At 51.7% G+C, this 15,846-nt stretch overlaps 1 protein-coding gene across 1 annotated transcript in view; it reads right to left on the reverse strand.

The window, feature by feature from the left end:
* NOTCH1 (notch receptor 1) overlaps positions 1–15,846 on the reverse strand; it is a 79,661-nt gene that overhangs the window by 26,843 nt on the left and 36,972 nt on the right. The window contains exons 3-9 of the mRNA XM_050926744.1: positions 11,015–11,277; positions 9,649–9,987; positions 3,528–3,650; positions 2,879–3,112; positions 2,193–2,348; positions 1,806–1,991; positions 778–891 (exon numbers count right to left, since the gene is read on the reverse strand). Coding sequence (XP_050782701.1) covers positions 778–891; positions 1,806–1,991; positions 2,193–2,348; positions 2,879–3,112; positions 3,528–3,650; positions 9,649–9,987; positions 11,015–11,277 — 1,415 coding nt within the window. The remainder of the gene's footprint in view (positions 1–777; positions 892–1,805; positions 1,992–2,192; positions 2,349–2,878; positions 3,113–3,527; positions 3,651–9,648; positions 9,988–11,014; positions 11,278–15,846) is intronic.

The following is a 15,846-nucleotide window of genomic DNA, read 5'->3' on the forward strand; positions in this document are numbered from 1 at the left end:
CCCTGGGATTTGCGAGCACTCAGCTCCATTCAGGATTCGGCTCCATAGGAGGAAAGGGCTGGGGCTGCCATGAAGGGAACCTCTGTGCCTCTTCTTTCACCTGGCCGATTGGGTCTCACACCAGAAAAGGGCCAGGTGCTGCTCTGAGATAAATCAGTTGCGCTCCACAGATTGCAGTGGAGAGATGCTGATTTACACCAGTTCTTCTATAGTGACTCAGGCCTTTGTGACACTCACTGCACTGCACACTGTTGCGCTTTGAGGCATGTGCCCCCATCTCTAGAGCTAAAGGAGAATCTTCACAATACAGGGCCTATGACACACAGTAAGGCAGCTCTTATTCCAGCCAACGAGGCAGTGGGACACATACACCAGTCACCGGTTTACAGAGCTCACTGCCTTGCAGGGCTCGCTGAAATCATCTGCCAGAATCTCTCCAGAATAGGCCGTTGGTGATTCTTGGTTGGGAGAAAGGATCCCGAACAGCTCTCCCCACACACTTACTGGGACTAAGGGAGAAATCCCGCTGGCGCTCCTTCCTCCCTTCCCAGAATGCGCCTGGTGCTCAAATTAAAGTTTCCAGACTCATATCCAGGCTGTCAAAGTTAGGAGGCTTCAAACGAAAGGAGCCTTATTTCCCTGAGCTCCAGGGATCTGCCCCACTCTGCTGGGTTGAAATCCATCGGCCCAGCGTTGCCTCTGGGTGGTGGATTAATTCCAACTTTGTTTCCACTACAAAGGCTTATGCTGAAGGCAATGCTATCGATCGCCCCGTACCTGTGGGGCACTCGCAGTGGAACTCGTTTATCTTATCGATGCAGTTCCCGTTGTGCAGGCAGGGGCTGCTGGCACACTCGTCCATGTTGATTTCACAGTAAACGCCCTCGTAACCTGCGAGTCAGAGATCCAAAGTGCCTCTCAGAGTTTGCAGCAAAAGAACCCCATGCTGAGCATTGCAGGCCTGCACTGAGGGACGCCAGGCATGGATGTAGGCTGCCGTCTTTGGGGAACATGGGACAGTGGCCTGCAAGGCTCCAGAGCAAAAGCCAATCTGCGGCTGATGGGGGTCATTGGGAAGCCTTCTCTATGGGCAATGTGTTCCATAAATCTCCATCATGGGGTACTTGCACCGTCCCCTGAAGCAGCTGAGGCTGGCCACTGTCAGAGACAGGATATGGACCCCAGCCTGGGCCAGTCAGGTAAAGCCTATGTTTGTAAGAGGCATTGTACAAAAAGGGCCCAATCCTGCATTCTCTGTGCATCCAATGCCCTCGTTGATTTCTTTCTCCCACCCATCCCCAATATTCCTATTGCTGCAGTATTGTCAAGGAAGTTTAATGAAAGAAAAACAAACCCTGCAGCGGATTTTTCATCTAAGCTTCATTCCCTGACAAAAATCAGCCTCCCACCTCCACCAGCACAGACCTTCCCTGCAAATCAGAACTCTGACACAAGCCCATTGATGTCACTGGGCTCAGTTTGCTGACATCAGGGGCCTGTGGGCTCTCAGGTTTAGTTATGGGACTTCCAGCTGGACGGTTTTCAAATGCCCCCCAGCAGGATTTCCCCTGCTGAAGGAACCTCCCTTGTCACTGTTCCTAGAAGGTTTCAAAAACACTAATGGTAAGGTTACTTTACACGGAAGTGTGATTATTTGTAATCGCTCATTGCTAAGGGGTGGCCACAATCCTGCTATTAGGTCTGCGTGCCCCTGGTGTCCTCTCAAAGTGAACCATGCTCCCCCCCAAGGCCAAGGATCAGGATTGGGGTCTAGGAGAGAGAAAAGTGACAGGCCTTCTACCCACCTGGCATGCAGATACACTGGAATTCACCAATCTGATCCAGGCAGGTGGCGTCATTCTGGCACGGATTCGAGAGGCATTCATTGACGTCTATCTCACAGCGGGGACCCGAATACCCCTGGAGACACTGGCACTGGAAGGACCCTTGGGTGTTGATGCATTTCCCAGCATGCTCACAAGGATTGGCTCCTAAAAATGACAAGTGCCGTTGATAAAACCCATCTAGACAGTCTCTCCTAATGAACCCAACATCTGGATGCAAGAGGCTCACGGGGCATTACACAACCTCCCCGCCCCGTTTATGTATTTTTAAACCAAACCTCAGCGTGGGCCTGATCCCCCGACATTTCCTCAGAAAGGACCCCCAAAGCTGGCAGCCCCTGCGTTTACCTAGAGAGCACTCGTCTATGTCTTGGTTACAGGCTGGGCCCGTGTAACCCGAGGGGCAGGTGCAGATGGCTTTGCCGTTGACAGGGTTGGTGTCGCAGTTAGAGCCTTCGTTGCAGGGGTTACTGATGCAGGCGTCATTCAGGTGGCACAGCAAACCTATCGAGCAAAGCACACGCACACACGCCTGTCAGGGTAAAGCTGTGGAGGCAAGTCTCCGACCTCTGCCTGAGGGGAATGCCTAGATTGTCCAGCCGAGAGCAGACCCCATTGTGCTGGGTGCTGGACAAACACAGCGTCAGAGACAGTCCCTGCCCCAGACCAGACAGACGACAGGTGGCAGAAACAGAAGCACAGAGAGGGGAAGTAGCCTGCCCATGGTCAGAGCAGGACAATGGAAAAGCCGAGAAAAGAACCCAGGTCTCCAGACTCCCAGTCCAGTGACTGATCCGCTTTTTATTCTGGGTGAAGGAAAGGGCTAAATTCCCCTTGATGTAACTCCACTGATGCTAGTGCTGTTACACCAGAGATCAACGTGGCCCAAGGATTATAGAACAGAGAGCTATTAGATCAAGCCAACTCCACTGCCAGGACAGGATAGAGTCCTCTAAATGTGCCACTGGACTTTAATCTGGCTGCACACACTTCCCTCCATCCCCATGTATCACACTAAACCTGCAATCACCCACCTGTGCGGCCATGTGGGCACTCGCAGTAGAAAGAGGCCACCCGGTCGTGGCAGGTAGCACCCTGGAAGCAGGCAGCCATAGCACAGTCATCAATGTTCTCACTGCAGTCCTCGCCGGTCCAGCCATTGACACATACGCAGTTGTAGCCACCATGGTTGTTGTGGCACGTTCCTCCATTCTGGCAGGCATTCGGCATGAGCTGGCACTCATCAACATCTTCAGTGCAATACTGGCCTGCAATGGGGAGGAATATCATAGTGAGTGAACCCAACTCTCATGCTCCAGGGCATAAGACGGTCTCTCCACAGTGGTCAGGAAGGAATCTCCTGCCTTCCCTGCCACATGGACAGCCCTGCACAGTGAGCTAGGTACAATGCAGGGATTTTTCATCTTCCTCAGAAGCATTGCTAGAGGCAGGATACTGGACTGGATAGTGCAAAGGATCAGCCCTAATGGACCAGACCAATGTCCATTATGGCATGCAGCAATCTGTGCACTGGCAGTAACATCTGCCCCAGTTCTGCTCCCAATTCCATCAATGGATCTTCTGCTATTTGCTTCATCTGCAGCATGATCTGTCTTCTGCAGTCCCTGCTCCTTAAGCTCACACACCCAGTCCCCCATGCTCTCTCCATAGCCCTAGCTTTACCTGTCCACTCAGGAAGGCACTGGCAGTTGTAGGTGTTAACTCCATCCACACAGGTGCCTCCATTCTTGCAGTTGTTCCCAGGACAGTCATCAATGTTGTCCTCACAGTTCTGACCAGCAAAACCTGGAGAAAGGAAACACCTAGATCTACGCTCTGCTCTGGAGGAAAACAACCTGTCCCAGCCTCCGGAACACCACAGAGCTAAGAGGAGCTTGATCTCCCACCCCCAAGGAATAGGCTTGGCTATCCGCAGCAGGATGCAGGTGCTGAGATAGGTACCAGCCGCCTCCATCCAATGTGAACTGTGCCAAAGATTGGGGGTGTCTGGCTGCAGGGTTTGGGTTGAGCTCTGCCTCTGCTCCCAGCTGAACAAAATGCCCTCCTCCCTCTCTGACTCCCCGTTCCCCTGGGACCATACTGCAACAAACTGCTGCATGCTTCAGCTCTAGGATACACAGCTTTCAGCGACACTCTGGGTCCAATCCTGCAGCCTTTATTGCCTAAAACTAATTTAATGGTGTGAGACAAGAATCAGGCCAGCGTCTTCTCTTCCATTCCTGATTTTCAGTCAGGCGTCAGTAACCACCTGGGCCTTGTTTATTACAGCCTTTGTAGCATGCATATGTCAGGTGGGACTCTGCCTGCTCCCTAATGCAGCACTAAGCTGTATGTCACTGCTACCAGGACACAGATGTTAGCTGGAAAGCCTCATCACGGCTGGTTAGTGATTAGTCTCCTCCCTTGGACTTGTGCAATAACTAACAAGAAGACTTTTCATTCTGAGCCGCACAGCAAGTCCAACCTGTGGCAGTTACTAATTAACGTGCACTGACTGTTTGTGGCAGCTCTTCACCCTTGGCTTTGAAAAAAGCCGCCCAGTTTCACCTCCATTCCCCTCTGCAGACTTATTTATGAGCTGCAGGTTCATTCGAATGAAGAAATCTCGCTCTGGAACTGCAGGAATCTTGGAGGCAGCAGCCAGGTTCCTCCCACTCGTTGCCTAAGATGAGGACTTTCCCAGGACAGGGCCTGTTTTTCAGAGGTGCCGAACACTCACATCGCGGCTCCCGCTGGCTTCAGCAGAAGTGGCAGATCGATGGCAGCTCTGAAAATAAGGACCTTGATCCTTCACAGGGAATAGGTGGGGGTCTCGCTTTGCACGCCCCTCACGAGTGCAGCCTGCCGACTTCGTGACACACCCATGTGACCGAGGATCATTCACGGAAGGGGCTGCAGAATTGGGACTCTGAATCACTGCATTTTAATAGCCCGTTTAATGAGGTTAACAGCCAGTATTTCCTCCCAGGGAAAATTCTTCACCACGAAGACTCTTGCAACATGAATCAAGGCTGCCAATGCTACCGAAATCCCAGCACTCTCCTTTGCACTGTCAGGCTCGGGCTTTTTTTAATTATCTTCATCCCATAGCATGACACACAGGGCAACTGAACAGCTTTTGACCTTTCCCAGCTCCCCAAGGTGGGCAGAACAAACACAAAGAGGCCAGGATCTTATCAGCAGATCTGTCAAGCAGGGCCCCCTCCCCTGCTTGTTAACATTTTAAACTGTCGCTTGGCCTTGTTACAGGGTTAAGTGATGTATTTACTGTAAACACTGCACCACAGACTGGCTCCTCTGCAGCAGTTCGGCCAGCCTGCCAAAAAGAACATGCTGTAGACCTGGGCTGGCACTGCAGGTGGAATCAGGTCTCCGTTCACCAAGCTCTGCGCTCGCCTAGTCATCCACTAGTTGAAACCAGACACAACTAACTGTAGAAACAACTGCAATTAACTGTGTGTCCAGATGGCTACTCTGCAGAGACCCGGAGAGTATCTACACTGTCATCACGCAGTAACGGCAGCCCATGTAGACGCAGCCGAGCTAGCTTTAATCTGGATCGCTCACCTACGGGAGCAACACAAGCTAGCTCTGCAAGCAATTACTCAGGGTTCTGGGCAGGCATGTATAGCCCAGGCATGCTGAAGCTTGTGCTGCTGCAGCTTCACTGCTCCAGAATCCTTCACTATATTACAGCTACCTGGGGTACAGGCACATGAGCCGCCATGACCACCCGCTGTCCCGGGACTGCACTTCAGGCATACCCTGAAACACCTCCCACTCAGATGGCTGCAAGAGTGGATACAGCCAGGCTGTGATGCTTGCAAAAATCACAGGACGGGGACCCTGGAGCATTAATGAGAAGTATACACAACACAACCCCAGGCAAACGCAGCCCTGCAGCATCCCCTCATGTGATCCTTGCCTCTCCAGCTCATCCAAATGTTTCAGCTGTCAACAAAATATTCTGGATAATATTGTATAACAAAGATGATCCAGGTCTACAGGACCAAAGGCTTTGGTTTTATTTCCACTACTTACAGTATGGCTACACTGCAGTTAGACGTCCACAGTGGGCTCACTGCAAGGCTGTTTAATTGCAGTGTAGACTTCCAGGCTCAGGCCCTGATCTCTGGGACCCTTCCACTTTGCAGGGTCCTTGACCGCGGGACATGCCTTCAGCACTTTTAAAGGGCCTGATTTTCCATGGTGCTGAGTGCCTGCAGCTCCCATTGATGCCAGCTGGAGCTGTGGGTGCTCCCAGCACCTGTAGAAAATCAGGCCCCTCACATTCCACCTAACACCAGAGAAGTAGATTTAGTAACACTGTTCCCATTTTACAGATAAACAACCAGACACAGAGACTTCAAGTGAGTTGCCCAAGGCAGGTCAGAGGCAGGATTAGAACTCATGAGTACCTGCATCCCAGCCCCGTCCTGAGCCTCTCTCAAAATGACTGCCTTGTTCTCCTCCCACAAACATCAGCCCCGTATTGAATGAAAAGCAATAACAGTTATTTATGATTGCTGGTAGAAGTCCAAAGCAGATAATGTTGATTCATTCCTAGCTTTTAAACTGCAGATCTGAGCATGAGTGGCAATAACTTGTAACATCCTAGATACCAGGATTAACTCATTTTGAACCATCCGAATGAGTAATTAGTGCTGCAATTACTTTAAATTCAGGGTTAGGTACTAAAGCAAAGGCATGATAACACAGATTAGATTAGCTGGGCTGTAAAAGACTCTGAACAGACAGACTCCTTTTACATTAAAAGAGGGTATTGTTTTAAAATGTACTGAGCTACAAACCAACCATCAATAAGTATCTTATCTTGAGAAATGGCCCTCAATTTTTTATGCCTTGGCCAGAATCATCTGATACAATGTTTGCTTCACAAAACACATGCCGTGGCTGGTCTGATCCTTGCGAGGTGCTGAAGGCTCTCAATGGAGCTTGGCACCTGGCAGGATCAGCCTCAAATAGAGAAGTTACCAGAGCTTCAATAGCTCCAAGGTTATTTTGCATGTTAATATTTGGCCATTGGACTTCATGGGAGGCAAACCAATAAAGGGTTCACTCACATCCCTAGGAAGCAGTTCCCTCCAGTCACAGCTGGATGTCAAAGAGCTAATGCTTTCCTCACCCATCCCCCTTGCAGCAGAGATTCGCTCTCTGAGATGATGCATTTCACTCCCGCACGAGGCAGGCTGGTTTCTTGCAAGAAGCTGGCTAGCCAGAGCTAGACTTTCTTCCCAGTTCTGAGAGGGCCTGTGGGGCACCACAAGCCCTCTCCTCTCCCCTCACTTGGAGGGCTGCCTTCTCCATCACAATAACTGGTATGGCGCTAAAATGGCCATCCTTCCAAGCAGCCACCAGTTAACTGCTAACTTCTGGTGGGTGCTCCCGACTCCCTGCAGTCGACGCCTGTGAGAACTTGCTCCCAGCTCTCACCAGCTTTGGAAGTTCATTCACTTATCTGGCCCAGGAGAAAGCTCTACTGTTCTAAGTCACGTAGGCAGCTCATCTATAGCTCTGTCATTTTAAGTCATTCTTGTTTGATGAACATGGATGACAGGGGCCTCACGACAGCCCTGGGAAGCTGGGCAGGGAAGTCGTACATTGTGGAAGGGATATTGAACCTCATGCTCCAGGGCTAAAACTAATGTAACTATTAGAGATCAGGATCAGAGCTATGCTGAGGACAGATTATCCCACATCTGCCTTCTGGAGGGTTCTTACACCTTTCTCTGAAGCAGCTGGTGCTGGTCACTGGAATAGATGGACTTGGGGTCTGATCTAGTCTGGTAATTCCCATGTTGCTATACAAATAACATAATTTCCATTTTACAGAGAAGGAAACTGAGGCACAGAGAGGCCACAAAGCAAGTCAACCGCAGAGATAGAGAGAGAACCCAGAAGGTCTTGATTGCGCACTCCCTGCTATAACCACTAAGTGTCACTCCCCAAGGGGGTCAGGAAGAGAAGCAGGGGGGAGCCTAAATACAAGTCCCCCGCTCTAATCACTGTATCATCTTCACACCGAAGTATCCACCCTATCATGGTTTATCTGTGAAAAGAGGAGATTAAAAATCCTCGAGCCCTCTCCACCGCACAGAGATTTCCCAGGCAGCTTAACACGGCCGATAGCATCTTTCCAACGGGGGTGACTAAGCAGATGCTTCCTCTCGCCGTGTCTGCCTCAGACAGGTGGAGGAGGCCGGTTTGGGTGAAAAACCAGATTAATCCCCCTGAAAACAAAGCTCTCCTGCTGTTCGGCCTCCTCTTCACCCAGCCTAACCGCAGCTCCTTCTTGGGGGCAGGCTGCTGACAGGCAGGAAGTTTGTACATTTCATTCCGTCTGGCCGCGAGCACCTTGCTGCCGCAGGAGCCGGGGAGCTGTCTCACACCCACGAGCAAAGCTCAACCAGTTCCCCTCCAGCTGCTCAGACTCTGACCCCAGCGTGCTGCGGTGAAAACCTCCGCAGCATGACAGAACCGAAAGGACTCCCTGAGTTCAGAGACCTGCATTCATCTCCCTGACTGGCGAGCAGTTAGCCCTATGCCTGTACTCCACTTAAATCCTCACTGGCCTACGCCTGGGCCTACTGCCTCTGCACAGGGATGAATTTAACTGACAGCGGGTAACCCCACCCTTTCCCTTCCTCTCTCCCGCCCCATTCTCCCCTTTCAGGGTCATTTATTCCAGCCCTCCTACAGGAACCAATCTGTGCTGTTCCATGGTTTGCCCAGCACGGGCAGCAGAGAGCATGGGAAGGGTCTCCCTTCCCCAACTCAGGCCAAGAGGCCTCTCTATCAGGGCTTGTCTCCACTTGGAAATTTACTGAACTAGCTATTCCAGAATAATTGTGCCACTTTAGAAGAGGATTAAGCCAAATCGGAAAAAGGCATTCTTAGGGCGGAGTAAGAGTGTCCGCACGGGAGTGTCTACTGAAATAACTATTCCAGATTAGCTACTGGAGTCAATTTCCAGCTGGAGATAATCTCTCAGATGATATTTCCTGTCAGTAGGGGCTGCCACAAAGCATGCGCCCAGACTTACTGAGAACATCTTTGTTCCATCTCTGTTAGAGCTGCTGGTTGTTCTCGATCCCTCGAGTGGTCACTGCAGGTACATTGCACTGTAGTTACTTGGAAAGGTTTTGAATTTGCGGAGCTTTCTGCATGTCAATAGTTCAGGGACAATAGGATGAAAATCAGTCCTCCAAAATGAATGGCAACTCAGACAAATCTACCGATCGGAGATGTTTATATGGCCCTCACCAACGTCGTAGTTCAGCATCTCACAATCTAACATAGTATTTATCCCCACGGCACCCCTGTGTAGCAGGGATGTGCTCTTATTGCCCATGTTACAAAGGGGGAGCTGAAGCATGGCTAAACTAAGTTTATGTCTACACAGCAGTTGGGAAGTGCGACCACAGCATGTGTAAACGTACCTGAACTAGCACGGCTTGAGCTAGCTTGCTGAAAATAGCAGTGTAGCTGCATCGGCAGGGGCTGGCCTCCCTCCTACCCTTGACCAGGTACATACTTTGCAGATACACTGCTACTTTTAGCAAGCTAGCTCAATCAAAGCTAGCTCCGTTACACCTACAGGTGCTGTCCCAACTTCAGTGCAGACATACCTCAAGTGACTTGCCCCAGGTCATACAGGGAGTCTGCAGCAGAGCAAGGAAATGAACCCTGATCTTCCAAGACCCATGCTAGTGCCCTCACCACTGGATCCCCATGGCCAAAGCGTGAGAAAGGCCAGCCGTACCTGGAAGACACGTGCAGTCGTAGGTGGTGTCGCCGGTCTGACGGCAAGTGCCCCCATTCTGGCAGGGCGAGGGGTTGCAAGGCACATAGAGGTGCTCACAGTTCTGGCCCGTGTATGCTGGCTTGCAGGAACACTGGTAGGTCCCGACTTCGTTGGTGCAGCTCCCACCGTTCTTGCAGATGGGAGGACTGGTGTTGCACTCGTTCACGTCCTGCTTGCAGTTAGCCCCGTGGAAGCCCGCAGTGCACTTGCAGACGTAATGGGCGTCGAAAGGAACGCAGTGCCCTCCGTTGGCACAGGGGTTGGAGGCACAGGGGTCTGCCTGCAGGCAGGTCTTTCCTGGGGAGCGAACAAAGAGGGTGGGGATGGAGATTGCAGATAGATGCAGAGTCCCTTGTGGGTTCCTGTGCCCCCAATCCTGCCCCCTCTCTGGGATTCCAGTGGCTGAACTGTGCTCCTCCTGCACCGGCATTCAGTCTGCACAGAGGTGTGTTTCATTCACAACACACACTCCCCACCTTGATAGCATCTCCCACCCCAAAGCGCATCCCAACTGTACACACGGTGTTCCCACACGACGCCTGGCCCGCGCCACGGTAGTAAGAGGAGAAGGGGACAAGCCACTCCACCAAACAAAAAGGCTGAGGTATCTTTCGTGTCCCCACAGAGCAGACGGGACAAAGGATGGAGTGGATGCTGCCTGCCCTGGAGCCTGTAGGTACAGGGCCTGGAGGAGTTTCGAGGCTGGTTTCTAAGCCCTCTCGCTGTCTACTCGTTCCCATGGACAGGCACTGGATAGCACTGCCATGTAGGAGACCTGGTCTTCCAAGCCCCCACGAGGACGGCAACAAACTTGCTGCCTGGGGGCAGGAGGAAGTACCCCATGTTGCTCTGCATGGACCCTTCTGCCCCTGACCAGCTGCAGTGAGCCCCCTTAGAAGACCGGATGGGAGCTGCTAGGTGGGAGCAGGCATTGCAAATGCCCCTCACCTTGGATTTCCAAGGCCAGTCCTGGCTTTGGGGACTCTGTTCCATGCAGGCAGGGACAGGTCTATGTATTTTGTTGCCCCAAGCATGGCAGTCAGGCGGTTTTCGGTGGCACGCCCACAGGAGGTCTGCCAGTCCCGCGCCTTCAGCATACCCACTGCCAAATTGCCGCCGAAGCCACAGGACCGGCAGATCTGCCAAAGGCAGCCTGACTGCCGCCCTCATGGCAACTGGCAGGGCTCCCCCCGCAGCTTGGTATGCGGGTGTCTGGAGCCGCCCCTGCATGCAGGGCATTACGACAATCCCACCCCTGTGTGTTGAGGATGGGTGCAGTGGGGCTCTCGGGGCTCCCCAATGGAGGTATGCATGCTGGCCCCACCTGACCATCCTGGAGGGCACCGGCACTTGTACTCAGTCAGCGTAAGCAGCTCGCAGGTCCCTCCATTGCGGCAGGGGTTGTTGAGGCAGGCGTTCTCCACGGGAGTCAGGCACAGCCTGTCTGTGTAGCCCAGGCAGCAGGAACAGGTGTAGTCCACAGCATTGCCACGGATGACCGGGTGGCAGGTGCCGGCGTTCTTGCATGGGGAGCTGAGGCAGGGGTTTGGCAGCTGGCACCGGTCGCCTACGTGGGCACTGTTGCATCTGGGGAGAAGAAAAGACACCAAGTCAGAGTCAGTCAGACCATCCCACCATTCCCAAGATAATGCAGCCGCTGCAGAGAGCTGGCAAGTCAGGGGAAAGGGTTTGATTTGGTCCATTTCTCTTGTGTATCTAAATTCTTGGCTGCAAAGGCCAGGGCTGAGCTCTCAGACAGGCCAGCTGCACACACAGCAATGCAACAAACAACATTTCAATTGGTGCAGATGGGCTCTGGAAACACACAGCCTTGGGTGCCCTATTCCCCGATAGCAACCAGGCTACGACACAAGGGGATAAGGCCAAACTTTTAGCACCAAAGAAGCATCTTGGTCCCACCCCTCCCACATGGGGGCATCATGAGGCTTAATCAGCGTGGAGGCGGTGCTGTGAACTCCTTCTGCGGAGTGTGCTCACACAAGAGCAGTGGCAGTGAACTAGCTCCTACTGGTGCTGCAGTGCCAGCTCTGATGACAGGGAAAAGTAAAAGGAGACATTTTTCTTCATCCCTAGGATGTTCTTCCTTCTTCCAAGTGCAGCCTCCGTCCAGAATTTCACAGCCATAAAACTGCAGACAAAGCCACCAGGCAAGTCAGACAGCACCTAACCCCCTTCCTGCAATTGGAGCCGTCCAGGTGGACCCCTTGCTCCTGTGAAGAGACTCTGACTGGTATGGAGTCTGCCTGTGCAGACTGGATTGCAGGCGCCACATGACAGGGACCATGTAATCACATGATTGTACAGCACCTCACAGAGGCTCCGACTTCCCAGCGGGTGCTCAAAGCCCCGCCTCCTGCCCTAGGCCCCGCCCCTGCTCCACCCCTTTCCCCCAAACCCCTCCCTATCCTGCCTCTTCCCACCCCTGCCCCGCCCCCAGCCCCGCCTCCACCTCTTCCTGCCCCTGTTCCTCCCCCTCTCCCCCAGCATCTCCTAAATGGTGCTGAACAGCTGATTGTGGGGGGCCGGAGGTGCTGGGAGGGAGGTGGCCGTGCTAATTGGCGGGGCCTGCCAGCAGGGGGGAGGGCAGAGTGGGGAGGGGAGGAGCTGATCCTCAGGGCTGCACTTTTTTCCGTGGGTGCACCAGCCCCAGTGCACCCACGGAGTTGGCACTTGTGGCACTTGGCCCAGTGGGGCTCCAATCCTGATCCCGGCTTGTAGGCACTATGGTAATATACAGGTTTATTAATTATAATGATAACGGATCAGAGAAGAAACATTTGCCTTGTGGGGTGTGACCATCACACCGATGAGAAAATGCTGGGTTTAGTCTCAAACTGAGTTACACAGCTGATCATTAAAAACAAAGTAAACACACTGAGGGCAAACAGCAGTTTCCTTTTTTGGCAGCTCAGTGCAGGCTGTAGGGGGTTAAATACACATGGTACTGACAGCTAGGTGGATCGTGCAGGGGAAAAGAAAGGGAGAAGTTCAGTCTGTGCTAAAATCAGACAGAGAAGAGCCCATTTTTCATCTCAGATGTGTTGTAAAAAGGCTTTAGATTAACACTGAGCATACAGATCCTGTGCTCCCAGCTTGAGTGGGCACTTTCCCTCCTAAAGCCTGAGATAGGCTTCTGTGCTGGGTCCACAGCACCACGTTGCTTTATCTTAGGACAATTTTTGCACATGTGGTTTCAGTTACAGCATCTGTTTTGGCTTCTCCCCTTCCCCGCCCCTTCATGGGCACCTTTGATTACCCTCGCAGCCTGCTGTGGAGGAGAGAAAGAACACTCCTTGCAGCCCACAAAGTTGCCAACTTCCATGCCTGCGTGAGAATCACTTTCACACACACCCTGTAGCTCCCACCCCTTGCCACCTGTCTCCAACAGAAGTGCCATAAATCACTGAGATTTCAAAGAGCTTGAGGGGTATCTTCCGACCCCCTTGAAGCACAACTGAATAACTGAAGCGTAGGATCTATGCAAATTGCCTTTCCCAAACCAGCTGAGCAAGGGCAGAACAATCCCTAACTCCCTCTCCTGTCCCTAATCAATATCAGAGCTGGTGGGGTCTATTTCTTTAAGGGATGCCAGTTAGCATAGCACATGTTTGCTGGGAATACCATTTTACTGATTTTTTTTTTTATGGAACTATGCAAGGCTAAGGATCAAAGAGACCCAAGCACTGATGATACGTTTGTGTGATATGTATTCACTCTGCTTGAAATTCCTCCTTGTAGAGAGAGCCAGCACAACGGACCACTTGAAGCCTATTCTGAAGATTTACTTGAGGTACAGGCCTTGTGCCGACTTCTCTGGACAAAGGTGAATTTCACACTAGGAGAGAAGGAAAAGATGAAAGAGAAGCCCCAGCCGGGTAGCATGCAGAGACCTGCAAAATAGTAACATCTGGCTCTCATATAGCACTCATCATCAGTAGATCTCAAATCACTTTGCAAAGGAGGTCAGCATCATTATCCGCATTGAACAGATGAGGAAACTGAGGCATGAAAAAGGAAAGTGACTTGCCCAAGGTCATCCAGCAGGCAAGTGGCAGAGCTGCAAATAGATCCCAGGTCTCCTGAGTCCCAGTCCAGTGCTCTGTCCACTAGGCCTTTGGATGTTTAACTAAAATGCCACCCTGCAATCATAAGATGAAGTCCCTCTAGAGACCCAATCAGGGTTTGTGGGACAGCAGAGAGTATTCTGAAGAGTGCTAGGAGGTCTTTGTACCCACATACTTCTCTGTCCTGGATAGATTCCCTCGCCCTCTCCTGAACAGGAAGCCAGATTTGATGTGGACAGGTCAATTTCCACCCTTCTGCCCCAAAACATACAGCTGGCCTTTCCGACCGTGCTCTTAGTTCCACCACTTTGTCTCAGGATCTTGGCCACTTGCAACCTGACAGCAGAGAGCTTAAAGGGGTTGCATGCAAAGTGCCTTCAGAATGATCTGCGATCAGGGGCCCCTTTGCATTTTGACATGTGCAACGGCCAAAGCCCCTAGTCTAACAAAGCACTCGAGCATGTGGATAACGCTACGACCCAAGTCATTGCCCTGAAGTCAATGGGACTAGTTATGGGATAAAAGTTGAGTGCTTGGCTGGATGGAGCCCCAAAAGGGCCACAACACTCATGTAAAGTGCTTTGAGATCCCTCGAGCTTTATGTAAACGGTACGGTATTAACAAGGAGTCCGGTGGCAGTATGACTATTTCGTCAACAACTGACAGCTTCCCCAACATCCCTCCGTCTTGCAGAAATCAGAATCAAACATATCTCAGCATTGGCAAACACGAGCTCAGTTTTAGCCTGGATAACAGGTGTGGCGTATTTATGCTTTCTCTTACATTACAGTCTTCCTAAACAGCTGCTCCGATCTTCCTTGAAGATAAACACTTTCCAAAGCCGTATTCTCTCCAGCAGTGGGAGAGGCCAAACAAACACATGCCTGAGTTTTATCTCAGCATGAAGGCCTTTTAAAAAAAGACACATGAAATGGCGACTGGCCCAACCATCTGTTACCAGAAGCCAAAAGGTCCAAGCCAACTGGCTCATGAGAAAACAAAGCCAGGTGATGGGAGAGGCTTGCAAATGGAGAGTGTTTCCTGACCTAACACTTAGGTGCTTTAACATAAGCCAGCCTTTCAGGGATGATGGCAGGGAGGAAGAGAGGATGAAGAAATAAGGGCCAGATTCTGCCCCTGCTACTCACACAGCGTAACGACACTGACCTCCTTTGTAGAACGCTGAGATCTACTCCGGACAAGCACGAGATCAAAACATGGATTGTTTTTGTGACTTTATTCTGCACCTAGCCCCATGGAAATCAACAGGATTGCTCATGTGGTAAAGGGCTACTCAGATCTGGCCCCAAATAAACGTGGATAAAACCCAGCAGAAAATGGAAGCTGTGAAATGGTGACTTTGCAAGAGGGCTGAACAATTTCAACCAGCACTTACGTCGGCAGGAGCTCAGGGTGCTCGGCAACTTGGGGACTGAAATGCTACCCACGGAATAGATTGTCATTCCTGACTCACAAACAGTGGCTGCTTAAGTTTGCTCTGTGGTATCCCTGATCCCCCAGTAACTGACCAGGCTTAATGGTTCGAAGAGATTCCCTTTGCCCCACACTCCCAGATCCTCCCAGCAAAGATGAATCCCCTGCCACGAAGTGGGGTTCGCCCTTCTGTCTGCACCCCATTGTTGTCTGTGATTCACTCATAATTAAACAAGAAGGGGGAGGAGGAGGAGGAGGAGGAGCGGACGACAATCGGATTTCAATGCTCCCCGTTGTTGGGAACGACCCGCAGCAGGGACCCCTCCAAGCTGATGACAACGGGGGGGAAGGGTGGTATGGGGCAAGAGGGAGGGCACTTGATCTTCAAAAGAAGGTTCTGGAGATAAGTCTCGTCAACACCTTGCTGGCACAAATCCACCCGGCTCAGCACCTTTTGTTTGGCCTTTTCAACACAAGATCCTGTTTATTTCGCTCTTTGAACTGGGACGCTCGTGTTACTCCATTGCCGTGGCCCTACCAGCCTCTAATAAGCAGCCCCACCCCGAAAGGGAGCACATAAGGAGTTAAATGGTAGAAATGTGAGGGACAGGGGCTCGATCCTGAGCCTGGTGATGCA

The sequence above is a fragment of the Gopherus flavomarginatus genome, chromosome 17, assembly GCF_025201925.1.
Source record: "Gopherus flavomarginatus isolate rGopFla2 chromosome 17, rGopFla2.mat.asm, whole genome shotgun sequence".
NCBI lineage: Eukaryota > Metazoa > Chordata > Testudines > Testudinidae > Gopherus > Gopherus flavomarginatus.